Raw genomic sequence first — 13682 nt, 5'->3', positions numbered from 1 at the left:
ACTCCCATCTCCCCGTGCTGTCATTCTTTCTCAGTTTTCCATGTCAAATGACCCCGTCGTGTTCCCATACGTGTCCCGCAGCGGAATCGTCGCCGAAACCCGGGTGCACAGAGCTCCGAGGATCGCTGGGGACGGGGTACAAGAGAAGGGCGTCGCCCGGGTTTGAGGATGGCTCTTCAGGGCAGTCTGAGGTTGGACTTTGGAGAAAATAAACTTGGGAGTCCTGCCATGGGAGTGGGAGGGGTGAGGGGTGAGGGCTTTGAAAGGAACAACCACAAGCCAGTGCTGAATGACCGGAGCGTGTTGGGTTTGGTGGGCGTTGTTGGTGCCAAGAGCGTAGTGGTTTACTCTTATGCGGAGGTGGGTGGGAGGTTGGGGTGTTTCAACAAGGTTGGCAGATTCTGGGAATGTGTGGGTGTTGGTGGGGAGGTGTTCAACTTTACCTGGCGTCCACCTTGATAGGTAGGGCGGTGCGTGCTTGGGGTACACCAACACAAAGCGACGTGGTCCACGTTTGTATTCCTTGTGGGATCGATATTGTATCAACTACGCAAACGGATCATTTGATGGCTAGTACCGGGGTTGCTGGAGGTATTTCCAAGAACGTCGGTCTGCACAACGATATGTGGGCTCTGGTTGGAAATCGGCATCGCGCCATTAAGAACTTCGAAACTACCGGACCGATGGGTTGGGGGGCACTCGGGAAGCTTGAGAAGGGGTTTCAAAACATTACTAGACATCAACGTATGCGGGTTTCTGGTCGTTGTCGGAATTGTTTGAAGAAATATTGAAGCCTGTCTCCATGGGAGGGAGAGGCGAGGTTGGTTGGTGTCTCCCACGATTGGAAAAAACCAAACTGGAGCCTTCATGGTGGGTTGCCCTGTGGGTATCGACAATCTATCAACATCTTTTCTAGATACTATGACATGGAAGAGGAAGAAGCGAGTTTGGATGTATCCCAACGATAGACGACGCAGACGCCGATGTGTAGGTGGGGAATGTGGTCGGGTCGTGGGAGAGGACTAGCCGCGAGCTTAGGCGTTTTCAATCCAGATCGTAATAGGAAACAATGCGTGGACTTCGGTGAAAGTCAATGCCCAAATACTGGTATTTGTTATGTTGGAGTAAAATCCCAGTCCAGTATCTCCGATGAGTCGGTGAGAACATGCCGGTATGTGTGGGTTCCCAGCGGAAGATCATACCCAACTTCGTGGTTCTCGCATGGTGCTGTCGACGGTCCTGTTCCAGCTCTCCAACTACCAAAAATCGACCAATTTCTAGTTGTGATGTGCTTGCTCCCGGTGGAAATCAACTTCTTACGACGATCTCTTCATGTTGGTCCCTGGCGCCCCTGTCCAGACTCTTAAATACTACACAATAGTGCACAAATGTGTGGACTCTCGGTAGTATCAATAACTATCGACTACCCTGACTATCATGTCTGTGTCTGGCATTCCCTCCCAATTTATACTACCTGGGGACACGCCATGGGACAGGTCCGTTCTTTGTAGAGGTCAACAATGTATTACAACCAGCAATGGTAGCCTGTGAATGTTGATCTCTGGCACTCGTTCTCAGTATCTCCAAGCTGAAGACATCGAACGGATCATGCGTTGGGTCCTTGTGAGATTCAATCACGAATTGGACAAACTCGATGTGCGTGTCTGGCATTCTTTCCAGCTCCTCTAACCGCCAGCCGGTATGCGTCGGGCGCTTACAAAAATACGCCGACAAAACTCCTATGATCATCCAGCCCAGTATGAAATTATTTTCATAGTGGTAGCGTCTGGGACACCTGCGTACATCAACATCGCATTACGTCGATCCGCAATGTGTGGTTCTCCGTTGGAGTTCAACCATCCAAGGAAGAACGGACGATTTTGGAGCCTGGAATTTTCAAATTCAAGGAGAAATTAAAAACCTCGTGTATCCTTGAAGCTCATGCTCGGTTTCCTGGTGGACTCAATATCGAACGAAACGGAGAAACAGGACGCATGTTGGTGTCCGCACTCCTGCCACCGTGTATTGAATATCGAATGCATCAATGGCTAGGCCATATGCGGATCCCCCGTGGAGGTTAGCCACAAGATATGCTGTCCAGGAATGTGGGTCTCTGGCGCTCCTGCGGGTGTCGCCAACTCATAGGCGTTTGCTTGTCATGTAGGTTTGGTCGAATTTTGCCAAACCAGGAGACACCCACGATCTATGGCCAGCTGCCAGGATGTGTCCGCGTGTTAGTTTCTGGCACTTGTGTGCGGTATCAAAAGACGTTGCAACACATCATGTGTGGACTTTCAGCGGAAGTCAAGCTAGCGAAACGGAAGTGATTATGGGTGGAAGAGTGCCACTCAAGCATCACGATGGCTTTACAATCACTCTTCCAACATGCATTCATGAGTGGGAGCATTCCTGTCCAATTCTACGTGGACGCAGATTTCATGAGTAGGAGTATTCCTTTCAAAGTTAGCGCATTCAAACGTATGTCTACCAGGCGTCATGATAAGTGGTGTTGTGTTTAGATCCAACCATTCTCGAGTTTCGACTTCCAAAAGAGCGTTCTGATGGCACCATGTGCCTGGAAAGCGTATAAGAAACTCTCCAAACACGCCGGGGATCAACAATGATGCGTGGTGGCACAAAGTCGGGATAGACGGAAGTTATGTCTGGTTGAGCTTTCTCCGAAGTGATCCCAAAGTCATCTTATCAAGACCATTCAGGTGAACGGCGGTATGTCTCTGGCTGAGCTTTCCCCGGTGTGCTTTTCCGGCATCGGTGCGACCCTTAGATCCATAAGGACAGACTGGCATCAGCAATGACTTTTCTCCTAGAATTATGACAAATTTCCAGAATACGTCTGACAATGGCTGATTGGATCAACCGTCACCAACTGGTGTCGTATGGAATTTCACACCCAACTGGATCTCTCATGATGTCCGGAAGATCGCACTTATGAGCAAGTGTGCGCAGACTTGTGTGAAGGCAACGGTTGTTGTTGAAGTCAAGACTTTGTGAGGTTGCAACCGTATGAGCGTTGCAAAAACAAGGCGATCCTGCAGACCCGTGAGCCCGGTTGCGTTTTCTCGGGTGTAAGAACTGCTAGGTGGCGCGAAAGATACGCAAATGTCCTCGCCATGTCTGAAATTGAGCTTTCGGCCGGAATACCCCCATGGCGTTATCGAGAATCCAGTATGGAACAGCGGCATGTCCTTGGTTGAAGCTCCCCGTCGAACTTTTCTACAACTGCTGTGACAACAACAATCCTGTGCAGTCTTTCCATGTTTCTGGCTGAGCATTCGTGGAGATGCTTCCAGGTAAGACTAGCGCATGATCGAATGAAGTTCTCTCACGGCTTGTGTCTCTGGATTAGCATTCTTCCGCCTGCTGATACCGTTGCGATTCAAAAAGAGATTCGACGCCAAGCAGCGATGTCTCTGGCCAAATATGTCCCAAATGTCATAAGAATGGCGGTTGTGTTCCAGTCATGAACAGAAAAGCGTCGTTATTTCAGTGGATGAAACATTATCCCATCAGTAACGCTGCAACACAATGGCGTTGGGATGCTCTTGCTGTTCTGTTAAACCATCGACGAGTACCTATTTCTCATGATTGAGCTCAAGCCGGAAGAAAGATGTTACTGGTGGCGGCAAAAAAACAAGTGGAAGTCAGTCGAACATGACTGAGGCAAAGCTTTTGAAGTATTATTTGCATACGGCAAGTTGAGCGAATCTCCGCTCCTCCAAGACTTTGCGGGTTCCTCAACGACCTTTATTGGCGTCGGACTTGTGTTCTCTGGCGCGGCTATCGCTCAACCCCTATGGAGCAGAATGGAATGATCAATGCCCCGAACGATCAAGGGGTCATGTTTGGCGCAAAATCCAACAATACCCGCTACGATATCTCTAGTTAAGCTTGCCTTGGTGGATATGATCGGACCGCAACCGATTTGAAATACTATGTCTGCACCAAACATGTGTGGATCAAAAAAATTGTCCTGAGACCCATCGGATGGTGCCGGACTTGGGTCTGCTCGTGCGGTAGCTGTTGAAAAAATCAATTTCCAATTTTTTGGGGGTGAAGATCTATGATCCAAAGTTTGCCTGTGTGTGTCCCTGATTTCCGTTACGCACTCTCATTCACTGATTACATGTCTCTGCTTGGATTTCTCCTCAACGATCTGGCTATGGACAGCTTGTAGAAAGATGTCAGCACATCTACACATGGCGCGGCGAGTCGATCAGATTTGCGCAGTCCTAATTTCATATCTTTGCCAACTCGATATTCATGTTTGCTGGGGTGGTTGCTATCGGAATCTTCGACATGGATGACTAGAATCGACTCTTTGAAGCCCTAATGATCCAGTGTAAAACCACCTTCCCTCACTTTCATGGCTCTGTTTGGACCTTCCCTAGAACAGTCTATCAATGGGATATTGAGTCCAACACCCTCTGGAATACTGGTCATGGTGCTGCAAATCGATTAAAAGCCGTAAGGAATAGGCCAATGGTGTCGAGTGTGCGTGATTGCGAAGGTATCCCCTCTACGGCGCCCCTGAATACCGAGTACCATATCGACACTTCAGATGGAGAAAAGCATGTCTGTGGTCACATGGCCGACAGCGTGGGTTTTAGATGTTACAAGCAAAATTCTATGCTGAAAGCTTGCCGAAAAGGCGACGACAGACTTCGCGTGCAAATTAGCATCATGACTGCGCCAACGTCTATAAGACCCGTACGATTTCTTTAAGTCGGTATCGGTAGAGATCTTCGGACGTGGCTCTGCAGAGTTGGCATGGACAACATCGTTGATTTCTATTTCCTGTGGACGCTGCCGGGTTTCATTCTTGACTTTAGCAGAGATGTTATGAGTCTGGTGGATTGGCTCGCAAGAAAGAATCGAAATCATAGCTGATAGGCAGAATGACCTGAGGAGCAAGAGCTCGCTGGAAGTCAGCCTGGAGCTGCAGGACTAGTGTGTAACGAGAATACTTACGCTCCCAGCTTCGCCCAAATGTTTTTCTGCTACAGTCCGCGGATATCTTACTTGAAATTCCCAGCGGAACTCATAATGGCTTCCTGAGCGGACGAGATTTCGGTTGTCAAAATGGAATGTCAGAACTTACATGAAATTTGTCTTCATGCCGAGGTTGACATTGAGGCATTCCAATCCCATGAGGAATTATTGGCAGCTGGCTGCAACGACTCCCCATGTGTTACGCCTCTCCTGAAGCTTTATTCAAAGTTTTCTGGTATACCACTAACGAGGGTTCGAAATTCCTGCCTGTGCCTATGCTCCCCATTCTCGAACCACGGCGGGATTTTTGACATTGGCTAAACTATTTTCACAAGTTGGTGAGCCAAAGAGTCGTCAAAAGCTCATCATAAAGATCTTCGTAACAATTCTATGTGTCCGCACCTGACTGCAGAGAAACAAAGATTTTATAGAGCCTTATAGAGCATTCTCCTCTTTTCCACCACAACCTGTTTAAGCGAGAAATGCATGTGACCGAAATGGTCTACATCATTTGCGTTCCACGAACAGGAAGGCATCAACACAGCGTTACATGAAGTAAATTGGTCTCAGAGGCCATCAAACTTTCCGACACTACGAAGAAATGGACTGGACTTGTGCCTGGGGTTTCTGTTGCTGCTATAACGCCCATTCACGACCTAACACTAATGAGAATCATGGATCAGACTTGTGCCTGCTCGCGCGGCGGATGTTGAGACTACCCACTTTTCGCCGGCATGATCAAGAAGTCTACAACACAGAATGGCATGGAAGCTGTCTGAAAAGCGCTTCTTTGAATGTTGCATGGTTGTGGTTGCGCGTTCCCGGGAGACCACCAGTGGAATTAGTGTCCAAAAAGCATTTCATCCAGAGACCATGCAGGCTTTGTGGTCGATTGAACTCTTAGGTTCATCAAAGCCTTAGCGAGCAGATCATGATGGCTCCAGACTTGGCCTCCTGGTGTTGTCGCTCTTGAAAACCGAACACGAGTGTAACATGCTCGAGATTTGGCAGCTGTCCATACGCTACGGTACTAGCGCATCCTTAGCGCCATTCCTCAACTTGCATGCGTCACCTTTCAGCTCAACAGGGTTCCTTCTCTTAGCTGGCTTGGCTCCTTCACGCCTATATATACCCATCCTCCTACATAGCAATACACAAGAGTTCTCACCACTTTTCACCAGCTGCCAAGATTTCGCTGCGGTAGCGGTGAAAACACTCGTTTCTACGTCGGAGGACCTTCAAAGACACCGAAAACGGATCGGACTGCGGTAGATGGCTGCAGATCGTGTCGAAACACTCATAATCGAAATGGCTATGGAGTCGATTGAAAGTGTCAGATCGACTCAAGCAAGTTATGTTGCTCGCGTGGCTTGGTCGCCATTGAAAAGGTTACCTATATCCTGACATGGTGGCTTTGTGGTCTTACTAAAGTCTATTTCATGAACAAATTATGTGCTCGAGCCTGGTTCCTGGTATCAGCGTTGAAAGAAACCTGCTTGACTACCATAGGTCCACTAAACCTCAACTCTAATCCTCGCTCATGGAGTTCGTTGAAATTTGCTTCCAAAACAACCGGCGCATGGTATCATGACATCGCCGCTGGACAAACCTCAAGGGCCCAAGAAAGTTCCTGATGTAGCTGATCTAAATCTTATAGTCATGCAATCTGATGGCTTTGGAAGCCTATCAAAGCTATACATGTTCATCGTCATATGGCTTTGCTTCTTCTTGGTGTCGATCTTGAAAGAAGGCTTCCTGATATGGTAAATATCTTCGCTAAGAAGGGAACTCTATAATCTGCATGACACCAGTGCGTATAATTTGTGGGGAATCTCCGAACAAAACGATCTCATTTTATCACACTATGGGCTTTGTTGAGGTAGGACCAAAGGCCTTACTACAGTATGCATCGATACAAATCTTACAAACTCCCACTTGAGATATTTTCACATGTGCGAAGTCGCGATATTCGCGCAGTATCTGGCTCGGCCTGCCCTTGGTGGTATTCGAAAGTCATACTCTCGGGAACTTATCCGTTATGAGTCGGTGAAACTTCCCGAAAGCTTCACTCACTGGTTATTTAGAGATCCTCAATTGAAATGATGGAGACGTCCACCCATGGGCCCGGCCAAATCGAGCATTCGTTAAACATTACCAGTTATGGCAGAACGAAGCTGAACAGCACCCTTCGGAAATCCTGTTAATGGCCCCGGAAACCAATACTGGTTACTTTGTTATTAAATCACTAATAGGGTTGGGTTAAACTTATGGGCGTAGCCATATCGAGCATTAACAAAGACTACGATAAAGGTCTTATGGCAGAACTGAGCTGCTCCGCACTCTTCATGACCCAGGGGTAGGAATTATGGCCTGGGGCAACCAATACGGTTCAACCTTGCTATTGATAATGGTCGGGCGTGTCCTGCTGTCGGCAGTCGAAGACAGAAATGGAAATTGGAAACTCTGCGATCGATTCACCAAAATGCCGTCCATCGTTTTATGTGAAGTTTGTCGAGATTCACTATCAACTAACCTGATGGAGGTTGTGAGTCAAGTCGTGGGACTACTTGATAAAAGTACTTCCGAGACTTACTATGGGACTCGTCCGTCTCGACCTTGCGAAATACAACATTGTCGTCAACTATGTGCTGGACTTCCAATACCGGATCGGCGATCAAACCAGCTTCATTCAGTACCTGATGAGCTAAGCAGGGGTAAAACGAAGACAGTACAATGCAATAAAATAAAATCATCAAGCCTCCTCATCTTCTCTCCTCCTATCAATAATAGCGGTGAACACCACGGCATGTTGACAAAGTTGAAAATACGACGGCGCATGTCGAATCTTGTGCAGAGTTTCCGATCATGTCTGTAACGAATACCATGTCCACCCAGACAGCACCGCCTCCGTTTCTTCGGAAAAGCTCACGTCGGGTGTGTAGTTTGTAGACCTGTAAGAACTACGCCGTCTGTGTTCGATGCTTTCGTCCAAGGTGGCACCTTGAATAATGACCAGATCAGCAGGCTTCGGGAATCAACCCGCTTAAAGGAGCCCCAGCTCAGTTATAAACCCGCTATTGGTTTCGTCATGTTCTCTAGAATTGAAACAAGATACATTTCTATTATTTAGAGCAATCTATTAAGTCGCTAAACCAGCTGAGGTGACGCCATCTATCCCAAAACAGCAATCTACAAACCTCCTATGCCTTCATACCAATGCACAAAGGAAAAGCATTATGGCACTCTCTCGAAACAACGTAGCGACTCCACTCCTCTCTAAAAAAAACCCCCCCCCAGCGTCAACTTCTTATGACCCAAAATTAAAACTCACCCAATCGCGAACTTCGACCTTGCCCTCAACCAACCGCAAACCTCGAACGCGCCCTCAACCACGGCCCGCAATAATACAGCACCCACATCCCCCCACAACACAGCACCGTACAGCCCGCCAGCAAGCTCACGCCCCCATCAATCCCGAGCTTCTCAAACATCGGCGTCGCATACAAAATGGCCGCAAACGCAAACAAGCTGCGCGCGAGCGCATTCGCCGCGAACAGCGAGGCGGCGTACTTCGGGTACGACAGCGGCACGTAGATGAAGATGACCTGCAGCGTCACGTACATGCCGCAACCGGTGATGGAGACGCCGAGCATGGAGACGATCCAGTGGACCGAGGCGCGGGAGGTCCATGCTGCAACGCAACGAATTAGCAGGCGGGGTATAGAGACAGTAAGGGGGTGGAACGCAACAAACGCACCGAAGATGAACAGCCCGATCGGCAGCGCGAAACAGGATACTAGCGCGGGTTTGAGGAAGTCTTCTAGCTGCTTGATTCCGTTCTTTTTGATGCCGGGGTGGACCACGTAGCGCCAGTGTAGGAGGTACGATGGTGCGATGGTCACTTGCGCGACGAAGACGGACAGAAAGGCTAGCGAGAGGCCGCCGGCGCTGAAGTGGTAGACGCCCTCGTAAACTAAGGGGAAGGCTTCGAAGAAGGTGTAGAAGATGCCGTATAAGAGCCCGGTATAGAAGGTCGTGAACAGCATTGCGGGATCCAGGATGTTAATCTCCCACGGCTTGACTAGAGCATTGAATGTGACGGAAGAGATAGACAAGTGTGATTGGTCGATCTCCGACTGCGATTTTATGGCAGGATTGCCGGTCGCGGCTCGCAGGCGTCGGGCGCGGCGGAGGAGGATGGTGGCTGCGGAAGTTTCGGGGAGGGCGGCAACCATGAGGATGAGGACGGGGCCGGAGAGCATGAGCATTTCCCATTGGCTCCAGTGCCAGTCGAAATGCTCGATGCTAAAAGTAGCGAGGAGGGGACCGAGGGATGGTCCACAGGAAGCTGGTGAACAGTCAGATGGGGAGATCACCGTTAGGAATAGGAGCGTTCTGACTTATAGCTGCCCAGATGCCGATAATGTAGGTCATCTGCTCGCCGGGAAACTGAAATGAGTGAGTACTCATGTACAATCAAGATGTAGGGTGGAAATGAATACGATATCTTGGAAAGATGCTCCCGACGTTGCTAAGCACGGTGAACCTGTCAACGGTTAAAAATGAGACTCACAATTCGCGTCTGGGAAATTGTTACCAAAGAACCCGAGTAGAAATCTCAAGACCAGCAAGCCGGCGAAATTATCGACGAGAGATGTCGGAATGAGGAGGATAACATGGATGAAGAAAGTGATCAAGTAAGGCGTCGTCCGACCAATAGCGGGGATTCTGGGCTCTTTGTGAGTATGGTCTATTGAAAGTACAGGGAGAATACTAACTCGCTCAAAGGGGAGAAGATCATGGGCCCAATTCCATCTAATCAATTCAGTTGGTATATCGATAAAAGCTCAGAGATTGCAAGACCCACAAGCAAGTATGTAAAGAGCCATTCCTAACGATGAGGCGATCAGACTAACACCAAAGTCTTCCATCACACCTGGCTGGCTAGATGAGAAGATCGCCGCGCCTAGATATACCGAGACAGTATATAGACTGAGAGGAGCCAAGGTCAGCTTCATTCTTGAGAATTAGACTGGATTTTCTGGCGTACCATATTATAAGCGCGACACTATACTTCTTAAGCGGACTCCAATTCAGCGGATTTTCTACATCATCTAAATGCTGTCAGTCTCTAGAAGTCAAACTCGTGTGACTTGCGGTGGGTTCCCTACCCTCTGAGTACCATCCGACTAGGAGAGTACCGTCTTTTGATCTCGTCGCCGTTCGATTCGCTGTGGGTGATTTCTCCAAGTCAACATCGAGGGCAGAAGCGGCACCATCCCGAGAAATGGGTCGGCTATCGAGAGCCTCATGTTTTGCAGACTCTGAATCGGTGACCTCTCGGAGAAAACTTGTGTCGAAGTTTGGCGATTCTTCTGGATGCTTGAAGTATTTACCTCCACTCGCGTAGTGGATGAATTGACCAAGGCCAGCGTCTCGTAAAATAGTCATTTTGACTGTGTAGGGTGTGTATGTGAAAGGCCAGGAAAGATTTGGGATGAATAGATAGGATATCTGACCAGGCCATGTACCCTTTAAGGTAGGACGAATCCATCTCACTGATGGTTACTCACCACGACTTTGAAACCCCGTGAATGCGTCTAGAGAGGTACGCGTTTGGTGATGCAAAGAGGCCAATCAGGGCTCTTGAATTGCGGCAAGCCTAATTAGTAATGCGAAAAAGCTGACCAACCTTGGTCCATTTTCACGGAAATCCGTGTAATTGTATTTAAAGTTAAGGCTTACCGTCCCGGAGCACGGGGTTCCTTCAAGAGTTCAAAAAATGCCGATGCCTACAAAATTCAAAGAGTAGTAGAAGACTGTATATACATACCATGGACTCCGTTAGCCCCAAGATACGTGGATTAGCATGCGCCCTTTGCGGTAAAGGATTTGAAAAAGGTATTGTCATCTTAATCGTGGGAAGCCAATCTAACGAACGTAGAATCCACCTACAAGCGTCACGGCTACTATTGCCGATCAAAGCAGATTGGGAATTCGAGCTCTAAAAAACGGTCCTGCACTTCCTGTGTACGTGCAAAGACGCGCTGTGATACCAAAGTACCACGATGCTCGAAATGCGAGCACAGGGGTCTCAAATGTCGATACGATAAGGTCGTAAAGCGGAGCTCACCTGCAGGCGAATCGGATAGCCCTTCAACGAGAAGCAATAGTGACTCGACTACCACTCCGCCGTTATCAAGAAGCTCGCAACAAACGCTGCCAGTAAATAGAGAGGCACACTTGGGAGAGCTTTTGCATTCAGACAGCGATGGCATGTCGATGGACCTTCTTGCCAAATGGGCTCCCCAGATTGACCCGGGGTTCTCCATCGACATGACTTTCCCAGACATCTCTGAGATATTTCAACCCAGCGTGGATGACTGTATCCCTCCGGAAGGATGCCTCTACCTTCCAGAACCAGATTCAACTCCCTTTAGACCGATTGTGCGACGAAAGATGGCCAGGTCTGGTTCTGAAATGTGTTCCCATTTCTTGATCCGGATTATTCGCTCGTATCCTGAGATGATGCTTCGTAGGGAGACTTTCCCACCATTCATCCACCCTCAATATCGTACAGTGGGTGGTTTTCTTCCAGAGACTCTGGCAAATTGTATGAGCGTAGCGCAAATGTTCACTACAAGGACGAAAGAGTCTAAAGGTTTCATGTGGAGGACTATCCAGATGGAACGAGACCGAGTGTTGACGCATGTATGTGATGCAATCCTTAGACTAATAGAGTCCTGCTGATTGATACACAGCTCCACCAATTCGACGATCGTGAGCTTTGGGCTGCGATACAGGTATTCCTGATATACACAATCATGATGGAGATTGATGGTGAGTTGGAAAAATGGAGTATACACGTACCGCTCCTTCCAGCATTCAAGGTAAAAAGATACCACTCTTAAGTGCAATGATGCGCTCATATTTAACTAGTGCAGGCCGTTTCCGACGCAATAGCATCATGTGCATCCGGAGACATAACATACGACAACCCAGCGGCAAATATTGCGCAGTCAGGTGCCTCGCGTTCGGTCGATGAGGAGCAACTGTGGCAGGATTGGCTATTCGAAGAGTCAAAACGGCGGTTTGTATTTTTGCCTACTTTTCGGACATGACGTCGCTGATTGAGTGGCAGTACTCACGTGCTCTTCAGAATCATCATGATGGTCCTAGATATCGAAGGCGGGATGCATTGCCCCAGGCCATCTCCATTACCGGAATTCATCCTCGTGCCCCTACCGTGTAAAAAGGCATTGTGGGAGTGCAGGACGTCGCACGAGTGGCGATTAGAGATAGACCGCAGTGTTCAGGAAAGGGAGATCTTCGGGCTATCCGAGACCGGAGAGCTGATGGTTATAAGAGGAGGATACGATGGGTTGAAGAGAAGTCCAGTCTCGTGGGAGAAATGGTTCGCAGGAGAAGATGGATTCGGAACTTTGGTGATGCTTGCTTCAGGCCTTTTGTAATTCATCGTCTAGGCTTTCCCGCAGTCTCTATATCGAAACATTACGCCTCAGGCTCTCTCTTAAGGCACGCCCGGTTTTAGCAGCTCCCGACAGCTTTCCCGCAGCTCGTCAAGTATCGATGCACTTGCCAGATCTTCGTTCCTCGCGCTATCAGGCCCTTTCCGGGATACAGGCTCCGGCCGCCCCTCTTCACGTCGCCGTGCAATACTCGCTGCTTGCTCAGTCAAGGCCTGGTTGATAAGATACGGCTGCAATGACACCTGGTACCTCGAAAACTCAACCTCGTTTAGTATCGAGACTCCGGTGTAGTCCGGGACCAATGGAATGTCTCGCATCATGCTCGTTATAGTGCGCTCCTTCTTGCAGCCCCACGTGCCGATGGGTAAGGGGTGCCGCCCGGTCTCTTGGAAGCCCCGGCGCCGCCAGTACTCGACCGATTCTTCTTCAACGGTGTGGAGCCTTAGTCGCCAACTCTTGCTTGGTCGTGCTGCTGATTTGCTAGGATCAGTGCCGGAAAAGCTGGCTTGGAGGAGTGCCGAAACGCAGTCTTCAAGCATCTTGCAACAACGGCTTGCTAGCCCTCGCCTGCGATACGTCGGCGATGGATGCGAGACTACTGCAAGGAGTTCGAACTCGATGGGCTTTGGATCGGATTAGCCCATTAGATTTGAGGCAGAGTGAATTTGAGAGGAATAGGAAGGCGTACTAAGTTCCCATCGTCCCAGTACGATCCAATGAGCTCAGCGTTGTCGCTTGGGATGACGCTTGCTGTGGCGACAGGTATGTCTGTCCCATTGACAGAGTCGAAGATCACGGCACACATTCCAGCCCGCCCGAGCATGGTGGTTAAGCTGGAAGAGTCTGGAAAACGAGGACGTATTTGAGACGGCTCCCATAGGCTAGGATCCGCGGCTTTGACTTGACTGAATGTTTCGTTCACTAGATTTGTTAAGGCGGCGTTCAGAGCCGGGCGATCTTCGAAGTCGGGCCTGGAAAGGATCTCGGATCGGAGACCTGATGTTTTTGTTCCTGTTGAAGACTCCATTATGATGCCAGATTGATTGCTTTGCCTTTCAGGCTTGGGAATCGGCCGGGGCTTTGCCACAAACCGCAGGTTTTCAATCCTGTTTCTTTTATATGAACTTGGTAGAATGTGAGTTTTAGTCTCAATGGGTTGAACAGCTAGAAGGAACCCTTGTA

At 49.0% G+C, this 13682-nt stretch overlaps 4 protein-coding genes across 4 annotated transcripts; 2 read left to right on the top strand and 2 right to left on the bottom strand.

Annotated features, from left to right (window-relative positions):
• The first annotated feature begins 310 nt into the window (after nt 1–310).
• On the top strand, nt 311–887 carry BDZ99DRAFT_110846 (uncharacterized protein). Its single transcript, XM_033712408.1, has one exon. It carries the CDS (start codon nt 408–410, stop codon nt 789–791), a length of 384 nt encoding a protein of 127 aa, XP_033572721.1. The 5' UTR covers nt 311–407; the 3' UTR covers nt 792–887.
• A 7244-nt stretch (nt 888–8131) lies between these two features.
• BDZ99DRAFT_450466 (major facilitator superfamily transporter) lies at nt 8132–10461 on the bottom strand (the record flags this gene model as incomplete). The annotated part of the gene is made up of 9 exons (XM_033718169.1): nt 8132–8701; nt 8768–9358; nt 9411–9459; nt 9513–9556; nt 9608–9738; nt 9789–9825; nt 9878–10002; nt 10061–10124; nt 10182–10461. 9 exons carry the CDS (start codon nt 10459–10461, stop codon nt 8367–8369), a joined length of 1656 nt encoding a protein of 551 aa, XP_033572720.1. The 3' UTR covers nt 8132–8366.
• An 825-nt stretch (nt 10462–11286) lies between these two features.
• BDZ99DRAFT_524706 (uncharacterized protein) lies at nt 11287–12482 on the top strand (the record flags this gene model as incomplete). Its single annotated transcript, XM_033725931.1, has 4 exons — nt 11287–11721; nt 11772–11850; nt 11950–12100; nt 12152–12482. 4 exons carry the CDS (start codon nt 11287–11289, stop codon nt 12480–12482), a joined length of 996 nt encoding a protein of 331 aa, XP_033572719.1.
• A 59-nt stretch (nt 12483–12541) lies between these two features.
• Nucleotides 12542–13527, bottom strand: BDZ99DRAFT_480420 (uncharacterized protein; the record flags this gene model as incomplete). The annotated part of the gene is made up of 2 exons (XM_033722334.1): nt 12542–13123; nt 13189–13527. The coding sequence occupies 2 exons, from the start codon at nt 13525–13527 to the stop codon at nt 12542–12544; spliced, it is 921 nt and encodes a 306-aa protein (XP_033572718.1).
• Nucleotides 13528–13682: the final 155 nt, after the last annotated feature.

This window comes from Mytilinidion resinicola (assembly GCF_010093595.1).
Source record: "Mytilinidion resinicola strain CBS 304.34 unplaced genomic scaffold BDZ99scaffold_18, whole genome shotgun sequence".
Classification (NCBI taxonomy): Eukaryota; Fungi; Ascomycota; class Dothideomycetes; order Mytilinidiales; family Mytilinidiaceae; genus Mytilinidion; species Mytilinidion resinicola.
Note: the sequence above shows the minus strand (reverse complement) of the source record. Positions and strands in the feature narration are given on the sequence as shown.